General features: G+C 46.5%; 1 protein-coding gene across 4 annotated transcripts in view; it reads left to right on the top strand.

Annotated features, from left to right (window-relative positions):
* The window catches only part of LOC116985669 (transformation/transcription domain associated protein), a 173,802-nt gene that overhangs the window by 35,185 nt on the left and 122,703 nt on the right, over positions 1–15,914 (top strand). For all 4 annotated transcript variants that reach the window (XM_033040549.1, XM_033040552.1, XM_033040550.1 and 1 more), the window contains 7 exons: positions 273–470; positions 1,250–1,510; positions 2,432–2,593; positions 6,067–6,163; positions 8,981–9,102; positions 9,905–10,075; positions 15,119–15,187. In XM_033040549.1, coding sequence (XP_032896440.1) covers positions 273–470; positions 1,250–1,510; positions 2,432–2,593; positions 6,067–6,163; positions 8,981–9,102; positions 9,905–10,075; positions 15,119–15,187 — 1,080 coding nt within the window. The remainder of the gene's footprint in view (positions 1–272; positions 471–1,249; positions 1,511–2,431; positions 2,594–6,066; positions 6,164–8,980; positions 9,103–9,904; positions 10,076–15,118; positions 15,188–15,914) is intronic.

The raw sequence follows: 15,914 nt of genomic DNA, 5'->3' as shown, positions 1-15,914 counted from the left end.
CCTGATCCGAAACGTCACCCATTCTTTTTCTCCAGAGATGCTGCCTGTCCCCGTTGAGTTACTCCAGCACTTTGTCCATCTCGGGCCATGGGGATGGGGGAGGGAGGGAGGGAGGGAAGGGCAGGTTGGGGGGGGGGCATCTGGATGGGCATCCTGGTGGGACAGAGTGACGAGAGGGTGGCTGGTGTTGGGTCTTGGTTTAACATCTCATTCGACAGGCTGACAGAATAGGTTAGAAACCTCTGACGCGACGCTTTGTACTGTTCCTCCAGGCCTGCCTGCTGCCGTTATTCTCCTACATCGTGGAGCGTCTCTGCGCCTGCTGCTATGAACAAGCGTGGTACGCCAAACTCGGAGGTGTCGTCTCCATCAAGTTTCTAATGGAGCGCCTGCCTTTGATCTGGGTCCTGCAGAATCAGCAAACCTTCCTGAAGGCTCTGCTCTTTGTCATGATGGATCTGACCGGAGAGGTACCGTACATTACGTGGGGGTCACAAGTCGTGAGGGCTGCACTAGGCGCAAGGCGGCACAGCGGGTAGAGCCAAAGACCCCGGTTCGATCCTGACCTCGGGTGCTTGTCTGTATGGAGTTTGCACGTTCTCCCTGTGTGGCCGCGTGGGTTTTCTCCGGGTGCTCTGGTTTCCTCCAACATCCGGAAGACGTGCGGGTTTGTAGGTTAATTGGCTTCTGTAATTTGCCCCGATTGTGTAGGGAGTGGATGAGAAAGCGAGATAACAGAGAACTAGTGTGAACGGGTGATCGATGGTCGGCATGGACTCCGTGGGCCGAAGGGCCTGTTTCCTTGCTGTATCTTGCAATCAATCATTGCATACTTTTGAAATTGGTTGCTTTAAATCTAAACTAAAACTAAAACTAAAACTAAACAGCGGGAATCTGGGATAGAAATTCATCTCTGACAGCCATTCCTGAATTGGGACCCGAGGGACAACTTTTTTTACACAAAGGCTGGTATGTATATGGAGCTGCTGGACTATTACAACATTTAAATGTGGACAGGTACGTGGATAGGATAGGTTTAGTGAGATATGTCTCTTTATGACTCTATGACTAAAGGGGATTAGCTTAGATGGGGCATCTTGGCCGGCATGCACTTGTTGGGCAGAAAGGCCTGTTTCCGTGCTGTATGACTATGGGTTTACATGGGCCATCTTGGTGGGCACGGGCCTGTTTCCGTGCTGTGTGACTCTGATTCTGTGACTTCCTGACGGGATAATTCTGCTCCGCTCAGGTTTCCAACGGTGCCGTTGCCATGGCCAAGACCACCCTGGAACAGCTGCTGGTTCGCTGTGCCACCCCCCTGAAGGAGGAGGAGAAGTTGGAAGAGCTGCTGATGGCTCAGGAGAAGTCATTCCACCACGTGACCCACGACCTGGTGCGTGAGGTCACGTCGCCAAACTCCACCGTGCGGAAGCAGGCCATGCACGCGTTGCAGGTGCTCGCCCAGGTGACAGGGAGAAGCGTGACGGAAATCATGGAGCCCCACAAAGAGGTGAGGTTCAACCCGGAGTCATCAGCGTTCAATTGTCACAGACTGGGCCGTTGCAGTGGCGCGGCTGGTAGGTTCAATCTAGTGGCATAAGTGTTTAAGTCTCATGTACTAGGGAGGCACAGCTGGTAGAGCTGCTGCCTCACAGCGTCAGAGAACCAGGGTCAGGGTTCCATCCTGACTTTGTGTGATGTCTGTGTGGAGTTTGCATGTTCTTCCTGTGACTGTGGGTTTCTTCCGGGTGCTCCGGTTTCCACCCACACTCCAAAGACCTGCGGGTTTGTAGGTTAATTGGTTTCTGTAAATTGTCCCTTAGTGTGGATAGATTTTAGGATAGAACTAGTATATAGGTGATCACTGGTCGGCACGGAGGGCCTGTTTACACTTTATCTCCAAAAGAAAAACCCTCCCCTCCCACCCCCAAAATGTGAACCAGGCGCAAATGTTTGTGCGGAACAAGCCGTTGAGTTTAGTTCAGAGATACAGAATGGAAACAGGCTCTCCAGCCTAATTAGTAGCAACATTCAAAGAACATTTGAACAAGTACGTGGATAGGAAAGGTTTTGAGGGATGCTAACCTAGATCGGGCATCTTGATCAGCATGGGCAAGTTGGGCTGAAGGGCCTGTTTCTGTACTCGATGACTGACTTGTCAAAGCATTCTGAAGAGACCTTGTCATTAGGATATTTTACCATTACTGACCTCTGTGACGTGTGATTATAAACTTGCTAATATATAACAGGTGGATAGTGAAGATTTTTATTTCAGCAGCCTTTGGCGAACCCAGTTTCCATGAATGTGTTAATTTACAGTGGTATGTTGCTACGGTTTTTGTGATTACTGTGTAACTATGTGAATGTCCGTGTGGAACGGTCCCGTGCGTCCAATGCTGATGTGATCCTGGACTTTTCCTTGTGTCGCCAGGTCCTACAAGACATGGTTCCACCCAAGAAGCACTTGCTGCGACACCAGCCGGCAAACGCTCAGATCGGCCTGATGGAAGGGAATACATTTTGCACCACGCTCCAGCCCAGACTCTTCACCATGGACTTAAACGTCGTGGAGCACAAAGTCTTTTATACCGAGGTAGGCCATGGATGGTAGCGGCTCACTGCTTCCCTTTGAGGAGTTTGGTTTTAGTTTAGGGGCAGCATCGTGCTGCAGCAGTAGAGTTGCTGCCTCACAGCGCCAGAGACCCGGGTTCGATCCTGACCACGGGTGCTGTCTGTATGGAGTTTGTATGTTCTCCCTGCGACTGCGTGGGTTTACTCCGGGGTTTCTTCCCACACACCAAAGACGTGCAGGTTTGTAGGTTAATTGGCTTCGGTAAAAATTGTAAATTGTCGTTAGTGTGTAGGATAGTGCCAGTGTGCGGGGATCACTGGTTGGCGCGGAGGGGCTGTTTCCACGCTGTATCACTAATCTAAATAATTTCAACTAAACTTATTGGCATGTGTACCAAGTTACAGTGAAAGGCTTTTTGCTGCGTGCCATCCAGTCAGCAGAAAGTGGAAGAAGGATTCTGACCTGAAATGTCATCCATTCCTTCTCTCCAGAGATGGTGCCTGACCCGCTGAGTTACTCAGCATTTGTTTTTTGTACACAGAGGGTGGTGGGTGCCAGGGATAATGGTGGAGGCAGATACGCTTGTGGCATTTGAGGCTTTGATAAAGGCACACGGATGTGCAGGGAATGGAAGGAAATGGATCACCTGCAGGCAGATGAGATTAGCTTATTTTTATGATCACGTTCCTATGCGGTACTGTTTGATCTTGATGTTTTTTCTGCAGTCATTTAGCAGAGCATTGCACCTTCATGAACATTTCTGAAGCTACTGTGATATAATTGGATGTTGCTGCCCAACAAGTAGATTCACAAGGATGTTGCCAGGACCCGAGGTCCTGAGCTACAGGGAGAGGTTGAGCAGGCTGGGACTTTATTATTTGGAGCATAGGAGGATGAGGGGTGGCCTTATAGAGGTGAACAAAATCATGAGAGGTTTAGATTGGGTAAACACACAGAGTCTCTTGCCCAGAGTAATCGAGAACCAGAAGACATAAGTTTAAGGCGAAGAGGGATACATATTTAATAGGAACCTGAGGAGTAACTTTTTTACACAGGGAGTGGTGGGTGTATGCAACGAGCTGCTGGAGGACGTAAGTGAGGCAGGTACTATCCCGACTTATAAGAAGCATTTAGACAGGTACATGGAAAGGACAGGTTTAGAGGGATACGGGTCAAATGCAGGCAGGTGGGACGAGTGTAGATGGGGCATGTTGGCTGGTGTGTGCAAGTTGGGCCGAAGGGCCTATTTCCACACTATGCCTCAGTCCAAAAAGACCATCCCATTAACTTTGACTGATGAGTCGGCTCCTGAAGTTTCCTTTTTAATAAGTTCAGCCTTGCTGGGTTTCTATCTACAGCACTGTGACAGGCATTTTAATTTCAAGGCTGTCCATGCACACAGCAATCAGCGGCAAGACAGAACCGTTTACTTCAAGCAGATACATGTCTCGGGCAATTCGATTCACCAGAATATTAGTGTCAACATTTCTGCGCATCAGTCAGGAGACAGGACAGTTGGTACAGATCTCTAAGTCGTGTATTCGCACAAGGAGAGAAGCCTGAGGGAGCGCTGTGCTACCTGACCCTCTTTCAAATTAAACTTGAAACTAAGGCTCTATCGCCCATTCCATCCTTGCTACCTCTCCTACCCATCACCCTTACAGAACGCCCCCCCCCCCCCCCCCCCCCCCCCCCCACCTTCGGCTCTCAGCCCCCATCATCCCCCCACAATACCGCGCCCGAGCATCCCTCCATCCTCTTCTCTTCCCTACTGATGTCTCACCGTAAAGCCGTGCCCTCTAGTCTTTGGCATTTCCACTCTGGGGGAAAAGGTTGCGTCTGTCTACCCTATCTATGCCTCTCACTGTTTTACACACTCGTCCCTTCAGCCTCCGGTGTTCCAGATGCTCACATTTGACGTCACGTGATCCATATCCCTCCATTCCCTACCTATCCTTGTGCCTATCCAAAAGCCTCTATCCAACAGACACTCCCGCCCACCGAGGCCGTGCCGACCAGCGATCACCCCGCACATCCCACAAATCACGGACAATTTACAATTTACCGAAGCCAATTAACCTAGAAAACTGCTCGTCTTTGGAGTGTGGGAGGAAACCGGAGCTGCCGGAGGAAACCCAAGCATTCCCAGGGGGAATGTGCGAACTACGCACAGACAGTACCCGTAGTGAAGATCGAATCCGGCGCTCTAAGGCAGCTACTCTACCGCTGAGCCACTGTGCACCACCCAAGCATACAAACTGTCAGAAAAGGGGTCTCAACTCAAAATGTCACCTGTTCCTTTTGTCCAGTGATGCTGCATTACCCCCGGGGTTACTCCAGCATTTTTGTGTCTATCTTCAATGTACCAGTAGCTACATTGGTGTTGCATGTGGGAGCTTGGTAGGTTCAACTTGGTTGCCACTGTGCCCAATAATGGACGAATGATGAAACGCACAACACTGAATTTGAAGAGCGTTGTCTATCCCAAGAATGTAAATGATCCAGTCTGGAATGGAAATGACCTTGTTGGTCATTATTAACCTCCCAACTGGTTCCCTTTGACAATGCAGCAGTTTCGCCTTTTCCCCTGAAAGAGTCAAGTACGTAACATTGTTTTCCAGCTCTATTTCATGATCTGCTGTAAATAAAGTGTTGGTTTAAAAGTAGTAGCGATTATAAGAAGCATTTACAGCAAGGTTTATGTGCCAGAGCGATACACAAAACACAAAGTGCTGGAGGAACTCAGCGGGTCTTGTAGCATCTGAGGAGGGAATGGACAGACGATGTTTTTTAGGTCAGGAGCCTTCTCCAGAGTCTGAAGAAGTGACCCGGCCTGAAACATTGCCCGTTCATTTCTTCTTCAGACGCTGCCACACTTGCTGAATTTCTCCAGCACCTTGAGTAGTGCCGCTGCCTCTCAGCCTGGGTTCACAAGTTATAGGAGTAGAATTGGACCATTCGGCCTATTGAGTCTACTCCCTCCCTGGCAATGAGTTCCACAGATTAACTACCCTCTGACTAAAGAAATTCCTCTTCGCCTCCTTTCTAAAAGAGCCCTTTAATTCTGAGGCTATGACCTCTGGCCCTCGACTCTCCCACCTACCTCGCGTGCTGTCCATGTGAAGTTTGCACGTTCTCCCGACGACTATGTTGGTTTCCTCTGGTTGCTCCCAGAGACTTGTGGGTTTGTGGGTTATTTGGCCTCTGTAAATTGCCCCTAGTGTGTAGGGAGTGGATGAGAGGGTGGGATAACATAGAACTAGTGAGAGCGAACGGGTGAACAATGGCCAGCATGGACTCGGTGGGCCGAAGAGCCTGTCACCATCCTGCATCTCTAACCGAAACTAAATAAAAAGTACGCGTTTGCAATTTCTCTTGTTTCCAGTGTTTGCATGGGTACAAAGCTGTCATCAGTAACAAGTGTCCATCAGTTGATTGCTTCCATTTAGTATGTGATGGGAATGGATTTGCTGAGTGCTTTTATCTTGTTCCAGCTGCTGAATCTGTGTGAGGCTGAAGACATCGCACTCATGAAACTGCCCTGCTACAAAAGCCTGCCTTCACTCGTGCCTTTACGCATTGCTGCCCTAAGTAAGTGAAACAAGAGCATCTTCTCAAAGCAACTCGCATGCCTTCTCTCATCCAAGTCTGTCCAACCTCTCCTTATAACTGTGTTGGAAGGAACTGCAGATGCTGGTGTATGCTGAAGATAGACACAAGATGCTGGAGTAACTCAGCGGATCAGGCAGCCTCTCTGCCTGATGCTGCCTGACCTGCTGAGTTACTCCAGCACTTTGTGTCTCTTCTTATAACTAATGCCTTCTAATCCATATAACCATATAACAATTACAGCACGGAAACAGGCCATCTCGGCCCTTCTAGTCCGTGCCGAACACGTATTCTCCCCTAGTCCCATCTACCTGCACTCAGACCATAACCCTCCATTCCTTTCCCGTCCATATAACTATCCAATTTAGTTTTAAATGATAAAATCGAACCTGCCTCCACCACATTCACTGGAAGCTCATTCCACACAGCTACCACTCTCTGAGTAAAGAAGTTCCCCCTCATGTTACCCCTAAACTTCTGTCCCTTAATTCTCGTCATGTCCTCTTGTTTGAATCTTCCCTACTCTCAGTGGGAAAAGCTTATCCACGTCAACTCTGTCTATCCCTCTCATCATTTTAAAGACCTCTATCAAGTCCCCCCTTAACCTTCTGCGCTCCAAAGAATAAAGACCTAACTTGTTCAACCTTTCTCTGTAACTTAGTTGCTGAAACCCAGGCAACATTCTAGTAAATCTCCTCTGTACTCTCTCTATTTTGGTGACATCCTTCCTATAATGAGGCGACCAAAATTGTACACCATACTCCAGAATTGGCCTCACCAATGCCTTGTACAATTTTAACATTACATCCGAACTTCTATACTCAATGCTCTGATTTATAAAGGCCAGCACACCAAAAGCTTTCTTTACCACCCTATCTACATGAGATTCCACCTTCAGGGAACTGTGCACAGTTATTCCTAGATCCCTCTGTTCAAACTGCATTCCTCAATTCGCAACCATTTACCATGTACGTCCTATTTTGATTTGTCCTGCCAAGATGTAGCACCTCACACTTATCAGCATTAAACTCCATCTGCCATCTTTCAGCCCACTCTTCCAACTGGCATAAATCTCTGTAGACTTTAAAAATCTACTTCATTATTCACAACACCACCTATCTTAGTATCATCTGCATACTTACTAATCCAATTTACCACACCATCATACAGATCATTGATGTACATGACAAACAACAGTGGACCCAACACAGATCCCTGTGGCACCCCACTAGTCACTGGCCTCCAACCTGACAAACAGCCATCCACCATTACTCTCTGGCATCTCCCATTCAGCCACTGTTGAATCCATCTTGCTACTCCACCATTAATACCCAACAATTGAACCTTCTTAACCAACCTTCCATGAGGAACCTTGTCAAAGGCCTTACTGAAGTCCATATATACAACATCCACTGCTTTACCCTCATCAATTTCCCGAGTAACCTCTTCAAAAAATTCAAGAAGATTAGTCAAACATGACCTTCCAGGCACAAATCCATGTTGACTGTTCCTAATCAGACCCTGTTTATCCAGATGTTTATATATATTATCTCTAAGTATCCTTTCCATTAATTTGCCCACCACTGACGTCAAACTAACAGGTCTATAATTGCTAGGTTTACTCTTAGAACCATTTTTAAACAATGGAACAACATGCGCAGTACGCCAATCCTCCGGCACTATTCCCGTTTCTAATGACATTTGAAATATTTCTGTCATAGCCCCTGCTATTTCTACACTAACTTCCCTCAATATCCTAGGGAATATCCTGTCCGGACCTGGAGACTTATCCACTTTTATATTTTTCAAAAGTGTCAGTACTTCCTCTTCTTTGAATCTCATAGTTTCCATAGCTACTCTACTTGTTTCCCTTACCTCACATAATTCAATATCCTTCTCCTTGGTGAATACCGAAGAAAATAAATTGTTCAATATCTCCCCCATCTCTTTTGGCTCTGCAGATAGCTGTCCACTCTGTCTCTCTAATGGACCAATTTTATCCCTCGTTATCCTTTTGCTATTAATATAGCTGTAGAAACCCTTTGGATTTACTTTCACCTTACTTGCCAAAGCAACCTCATATCTTCTTTTAGCTTTTCTAATTTCTTTCTTAAGATTCTTTTTACATTCTTTATACTCCTCAAGCACCTCATTTACTCCATGCTGCCTATAATTATTGTAGATCTCTCTCTTTTTCCGAACCAAGTGTCCAATTTCCCTTGAAAACCATGGGAACACAAGGAAATCCGGGCAGCATTCTAGTAAAACTCGTCCGCACATCTCTCCTCAGTCTCCACATCCTTCCTGTGATGGGAAGACCAGAAGGCTGGCACGGTGGCGCAGCGGTAGAGCTGCTGCCTTACAGCGCCAGACGTCCTGGTTCGATCCTGACTACAGGTGCTGTCTGTACGGAGTTTGCACATTCTCCCCATGACCATGTGGGTTTTCTCCGGGTGCTTCAGTTTCTCCCCCCACACTCCAAAGACATGCAACTTTGTAGGTTAATTGACTTTGGTAAAAGTTGTAAAATGGCTTGTAGTGTGTAGGATGGTGTTAGTGTAAGGGGTGATTGCTGGTCGGCATGGACTCAGTGGGCTGAAGGGCCTGTTGCCGCGCTGTGCCTCTAAACTAAACTAAATACACGAGCAAAAGGTTTTTACTGTTTCTCAGTACACGTGACAATAACAAACCAATACCAAATATCTTTTGAGAGTGGCCTTCAGAATGTGTCACCAGTTTATTTTGCCTTGTGGGTGGAGCATTGACGTTATAACTGCTCTGTCGTTCTCCTTTGAACAGATGCCCTGGCCGCCTGCAATTACCTGCCTCAGTCGCGAGAAAAAATCATCGCTGCGCTGTTCAAGGCGCTGAACTCGACCAACAATGAACTGCAGGAGGCGGGAGAGGCCTGTATGAGGAAGGTCAGTTGCACCTGTACTGGAGACACAAGGAACTGCAGGCGCGGGGGTCTTGAGCAAAACACAAAGTGCTGGAGGATCTGAGTGGGTCAGGCAGCACCTGTGGAGGGGATGGACAGGTGACGATTTGGGTCGGGACCCTTCTTCAGGCTGATTGTATTTGGGTGGGGAAAGCTGGAAAGGGGAGGTGTGAGTGGGACAAAGCCTGGCAAGTGAGTTTGAGTTCATTGTCATGTGTGCCGAGGTACAGTGGAAAAAGTCTGTGTTGCGTGCTATCCAGTCAACGGAAAGACAATACATGATTACCATCAAGCCGTCCACGTTGTACAGATACATGACAAAGGGAATAGCGTGAGTGCCGTTTAATGCAAGATAAGTCTAGTAAAGGCCTATCAAAGATGGTCTGAGAGTCTACAATGCTGTTATCAGGCAAATGAACCATCCTGCCAGCAGCTAGAGAGCAGTAAATTGCCTCTAGCGTGTAGTGTAATAGCGAGTGTGAATGGGTGATCAATGGTTGGCATGGACTCGGTGGGTCGCAGGGCTTGTTTAATGTAGTTTAGAGATACAGTATGGAAACTGTCTTGGTTCAACCCTCCACCCAATCCCCCCTCCACATGCTGGTTTACACAAGAAACACTCAGTGAGTTGCTCCACAGCACGTTGTATTTTGCACAGGGATTCTGTTTAGTTTAAGCACCAGCATTGAACATTCTCACTGTGCACCAGCCATCGTGATCATTATGATTGTCCATGGTTATAATTGTGTGCGGATTATTTTTCCCTTTTGTGTTTGCGCTGCTAGTTTTTGGAGGGAGCCACAATAGAAGTGGATCAGATCCACACGCACATGCGGCCACTGCTGATGATGCTGGGTGACTATCGCAGCCTGACCCTGAACGTTGTCAACCGCCTCACGTCCGTCACAAGGCTTTTCCCCAACTCCTTTAACGACAAATTTTGTGACCAGATGATGGTAAGTCGATGATCAATCTGATTAATTAACAGAATTGGAAGGGTGGCAGAGTGGCACATGGCGCGGCTGGTAGAGCCACTGCCTCATGGCGCTGGAGACTTGGGTTTAATCCTGACCTCGGGTGCTGACTGTGTGTGCAGTTTGTACGGCAGATAGATGGAGTGCTGGAGTAAGTCAGCGGGTCAGGCAGCATCTCTGGAGAAAAGGAATAGGTGACTTTTCGGGTCGAGACCCGTCGTCAGAATGAGAGACTGAGTTTGTATGTTCTCACTGTGACCGCGTGGGTTTCCTCCCACACCCCAAAGACGTGCAGGTTTGTAGGTTAATTGGCTTGTGTAAACTGTCCCTGGTGTGTAGGATAGAACTAATGTATGGGTGATCGTTGGTCGGCATGGACTCTGTGGGCCGAAAGGCCTGTTTCCATGCTGTATCTCTAATCTAAACTAAAGTAAGTATTAGAATGACATTACAGTGGCAAATGGCGCAGTTGGTGCAGCTGCTACACCGCACCGCCGGAGACCAGGGTTCGATCCTGACCTGGGGCGCTGTCTATGTGCGGAGATTCCATGTTTTCCCTGTGACTGTGATGGTTTTCTTTGGCCTCCTCCCACATCCCACAGACGTGAAGGTTTGTAGGTTAATCAGCCTTCTGTAACATTGCCCTCGGAGTAAAGTTGCCCACCGTGAGCTGCTGAGAACGTCAGGAGAATCCGTCCATTCAATTGGCATTCAAGGCACTGGGTGATCTGTCATGCACTAATTGTAGTGGCAGTGAGTTTTCCTGATTTCCTGACACTATTCCTCTCTGGACAAGCAACCAGCTAGATCGTCAGTCTGGTTACATTAGGACTGGAAGGCATCAAAAACCCTCAGCTAGTTCCCCAGCTGAAAATTTTCAAACACGTTACGATTGACTGGGCAGGTCTGTGGTCTCCTGGTCTTCATTGCTTATGCGCAGCTAAAGCTTTGATATTTCCAGTAAATGTTCACTGATTTTAAAGGGCACCGACCCGTTGCAACCACGTCACACCACTGGCTACAGCATTACAAAGCACAACACGTTGAAGATGGGGCAGCACGGTAGAGCTGCTGCCTTACAACACCAGAGGCCCGGGTCCCATCCTGCTTTACGGGTGCTGTCTGTACGGAGTTTGTTCATTCTCCCTGTGACCGCGTGGGTTTCCCCGCGTGCTCCAGTTTCCTCCCTCACTCCAAAGACGTTCAGGTTTGTAGATGAATTGGCTTTGGTAAGAATTGTAAATTGTCCCTAGTGTGTAGGACCGTGCTAGTGTACAGGGGTCGGCATGGACTTGGTGGGCCGAAAGGCCTGTTTCCACACTGTAATGCTAAACTAAACTAAAATGAAGCTAACTATTAATGGGAGTAAATAATGGAAGAACGATTTGTACATGAGAGACAGTGGATATTGGTAATTAACACTTTTGAGTTTTAGTTTAGTTTAAAGAAACAGCACGGAAACAAGCCCTTTGGCCCATCAAGTCCACACAGACAATCAATTATCTGTTCACACTGGTTCTCGATTCCCCCACTTTCTCATCCACTCCCTACACATTCCCTCCCACATCCCAAAGACGTGCAGTTTTGTCTCTCTTTAAACCTTAAATGACCCATTCCCTCTTCTCACTGCCCCAGTCTCGGAAATACATACACTATCCGCCTTGTAAACCTGCCTTCACACTTGCTTGTGGTCAGGATAGAATTTAAACCTGCACACGTTCGCTTCTGGCCTCCATGCCTTTATGGCGGTCACAGTGGCGCAGCGGGTGGAGCCGCTGCCTCAGCACCAGAGACCTGGATTTGATCCCGACCTCTGGGTGCTGCTGTGTGGAGTTTGCATGTCCTCCCTGTGATCACGTGGGTTTCCTCTGGGTGCTTCAGTTTAGTCTAGTTTCGGTTTATTGTTACGAGTATCGAGGTACAGTGAAAAGCTTCTTTGTTGCGTGCTAACCAGTCAGTGAAAAGACTATGCATGAATTGAGCTGTCCACAGAGTACAGATACATGATGAAGGAATAATGTTCAGTGCAAGATCAAGTCCAGTAACGTCTGATTATAGATAGTCCGAGGGTCTCCAACGAGAAAGATAGTAGCTCAGAGCTGCTCTCTCGTTGTTGGTAGAATAGTTTCCTCCCACATCCAAAAGGCGTACAGGTTTGTAGGTGAATTGGCCTCTGTAAATCGCCCCTTGCACGTAGGGAGTGGATGCGAAATTGAGATAACGTTGAACAAACGTGAACAGGGGATCAATGGTCAGCGTGGACTCGGTGGGCTGAAGGGCCTGGCTTCATGCTGTATCTGTAAAAACTAAAACATATAATTGAATGCAGGGAGGAAGCGCCAGAGATACCATAATATTAAGAATAAAGTATGATCTTTCGTGTAATTATAGCTAGGGTAGTGCTAAATGGAAAGCTTACTTCACAATGATATGGATAATGGTGCTGAATATTCCATCATAATTGGTCAGCAATTTCTAAATTGGAAATAATTATAAATTGGAAAATTGCCCAAACCAGCCACTGAGAATAATGTATAATTATTGGGTAAGTTGTTCGTTCTACTCAATTGAGTGAAAAATATGTGGTGATTTTACAGCTTATTTTCGATGTCGGATGAAGAAAAGTGTTTAACTATTTGAGTGCCAGAGTTTGATTTAGCTGCGCAATAGAACGACGGATAACTTAATCAATTTTCTGCTCCTGGTGTGGACACTTACAAAAACCTGGAACAAGAACAGAAAGTGCAGACGAAGTGCTGAGTAACTCCTGACCCGGAACGTCACCTCTTCTTTTTCTCCAGAGATGCTGCCTGACCCGCTGAGTTGCTCCAACATTTTGTGTCTGTCTTCGGTATAAACCAGCATCTGCGGTTCCTTGTTTCTGGAAAAATGCCGGAACTGCAATGCCAGGGGAGATTTGGCATACGGACACTTCATACATAATGGGGACCAAAAGGGCCTGAGCAAAGATGGGGAAGGGAGAACTATTGTAAATATCCTCATAAACGTTCTGATGTTAAAATAATGTGTAGGAAGGAACTGCAGATGCTGCTTGATACTGAAGATAGGCACACAGTGCTGGAGCAAGTAACTCAGCAGGTCAGGCAGCATCTCTGAGGAAAAAGAAAGGTGATGTTTTGGGTCGGAACCCTTCTTCAGATGTTAGTCATCTGCTTGCTGAGTGGTGATAACTTGGGCACTATGGTTGGGTTATTATTTGCTGCCTGTGTATTGATTTTAAAACTGGTATGGTAGGGTTTTTCAGCAGCAGTGATCCAATGCATTCAGGTTGAACTTCTTTGAAATAATTGAAGGGATGCAAGTTATACATTTTGCCAGTTTAATTAAACTTTCTGAACCTGGTGAGATGCATTGTATCATTCTGTTCATCTTAATCTCCACTGTGGCTGTACTTTTGTGATATATAATTATCTTGCTTATAGAAATTAATGAGATTACCCTGAACTGTAGTGAAAGCCTCTGTGATAATCAGCCCAGCGAATGATTCTGTTGTGAAGGACAATTGTACACAATGGCTTAAAATTTGGTGAGGAAAAATGTAAATTTAGAAAGGGCATCCAATGTCTCAGCTTTTCAAACAAGATGTCTTTGCTGTTTCCAAACTCCCTGTAACCAAATTCTGCTCATATTCTGCTTGGGTAGCTTACAACCCAACGGTATGAACACATAAATGTAATAATAGACCATAGATAGGCTCAAAATACTGGTGGGCCAAACAGCATCTCTGGAGAAAATGGATAGGTGACATTTGGAATCAGGAAGAAGAGGGGTCCCGACCCGAAACGTCACCTATCCCTGTTCGCCAGAGATGCTACCTGACCCGCTGAGTTACTCAGCACTTTCGATCAATTATTTTGGTGCAGGACTGGAGTCACTTGTAGGTCTGGTCTGGGTTCTGCTCTCAAATTCTATTAATGTTGCTCTTTTTTTCAATAATCTGAGTGCATTATGATTATTTCACTGACTCCAATTGCATTTATTTAATTCTTTAACTAACTGATTTCAAATACAGAAATTCCCATGCTGGGATTTAAACTTTCAACCTCGGGTCTATTCCTCCAGGAATTATTGCACCTAATAAGTAACTTAAGAATTCGGCGATCTGATTTATTTTCAATCACGGCATTATAAAATGAATCCTGCAAGTGAGCCGGTCTTTTAACTTAAAAAGACACAAAGTGCTGTAGTAACTCAGCGGGTCAGGCGTTTTGGATCTGGGATTTTAAAAATTTTCATTTCCACAATTCAGTCACTCATCAGATGAAGCAAGGCGTCCTAGAATTGCAAATACCATTTTAATGCCAGTCGATTCATTTTGAGAGGTATAGACAGGGTAGAGAGTCAGAACCTTTTTGCCAGGGCGGAAATGTCAAGAGTAGAGGGTAATGAAGACTAGATGGGGGCAAATATTTAAAGCAAATGCACGGCGGGGCAAGTATTTTTACAGTCTGCATAGTGGGTGCCTGGAACGCGTTGCCAGGACTGATGGTGGGTCAGGTAGGATAGTAGTATTTAAGAGGCTTTTGTGATATGCAGGAATGGAGGAATAAGAGTCATGTGCGTGCAGAGGAGATTAGTTTAATTTGGCATCGTGTCCGGCACGTACATTGTGGACAGATGAGCCTGTTTCTATGCTAGTTCTAGTTTATTTGTTTTAGCGATACAGCATTGAAACAGGCCCTTCGGCCCACTGTGCCAACTAGTGACCACACATACACTAGTTCTATCCTGCACACCAGGGACAATTTACACAAGCCAATTAACCTACAAACCTGCACATCTTTGGAATGTGGGAGATACCCAGGAGAAACCCGTGTGGTCACGAGGAGAACATGCAAACTCCGTACAGACAGCATCTGAGGTCAGGATCGAACCCGGGTCTCTGGCGCTGTGAGGCAGCAGCTCTACCAATGTGCAGCCTAGGTTCTATGTTCTATTAAAGGAGCTAATGAATTCAGTGTGTAAAACTATTCTAATGGACAACACTTTTGTTTTCAACAACAGCAACATCTGCGCAAGTGGATGGAGGTGGTGGTGCTCACACACAAAGGAGGGCAGAGAAGCGATGGCAATGTAAGTCTCGTAACAAAGTCCATTATGGGATACATCGACTCCCAAACCAGTCACAAACCTCTGGTGCCTGTTTGAACAAATAATGCTGAAGACAATCCATCAATGGTTCAATGGTACTTTGTTCTCACGTGTAACTAAGAACAGGGAAATAGAATGTTGGATACAGTTCAGAGACAATCCTGCTGTACATTAGGCACAATCATACTAAGTGTGAGAGTGTAGAGTCATAGAGTTATACAGTGTGGAAACAGGCCCTTTGGCCCGTCTTGCCCACGCCGTCTCACCAAGTCCCATCCTCACTAGTCCCACCTGCCTATGATTGGCCCATATCCCTCTAAACCTATCCTATCCATGTTCCTGTCCAAATGCCTTTTAAACCTGCCTCAACTACCTACTCTGGCAGCTCGTTCCATATACTTACCACCTCTTGGGTAAAAAAAATAAAAGTTGCCCCTCAGGCTCCTATTGAATCTTACCCCTCTCCCTCACGGTAAACCTACATCCTCTGGTTCTTGCTTCCTCTACTCTGGGTAAAAGATTCTGTGTATTTGCCCAATCCTAGAGAGAGTGGACCACACTGAGTCAGTGCACAAGTATGAACAAATATAAACAAGTACGCCTGTTCCTTTTCTCCAGAGATGCTTCCTGGCTGAGTTAATCCAGCACTTTTTGTCAGTCTTCATTTCACAAGAGATGCCACAGTTCAGGCGTCATCTTGTAGCCTTCA

Source organism: Amblyraja radiata, chromosome 22, assembly GCF_010909765.2.
Source record: "Amblyraja radiata isolate CabotCenter1 chromosome 22, sAmbRad1.1.pri, whole genome shotgun sequence".
Lineage (NCBI taxonomy): Eukaryota > Metazoa > Chordata > Chondrichthyes > Rajiformes > Rajidae > Amblyraja > Amblyraja radiata.
This window is presented reverse-complemented; position numbering and strand designations above follow the sequence as displayed.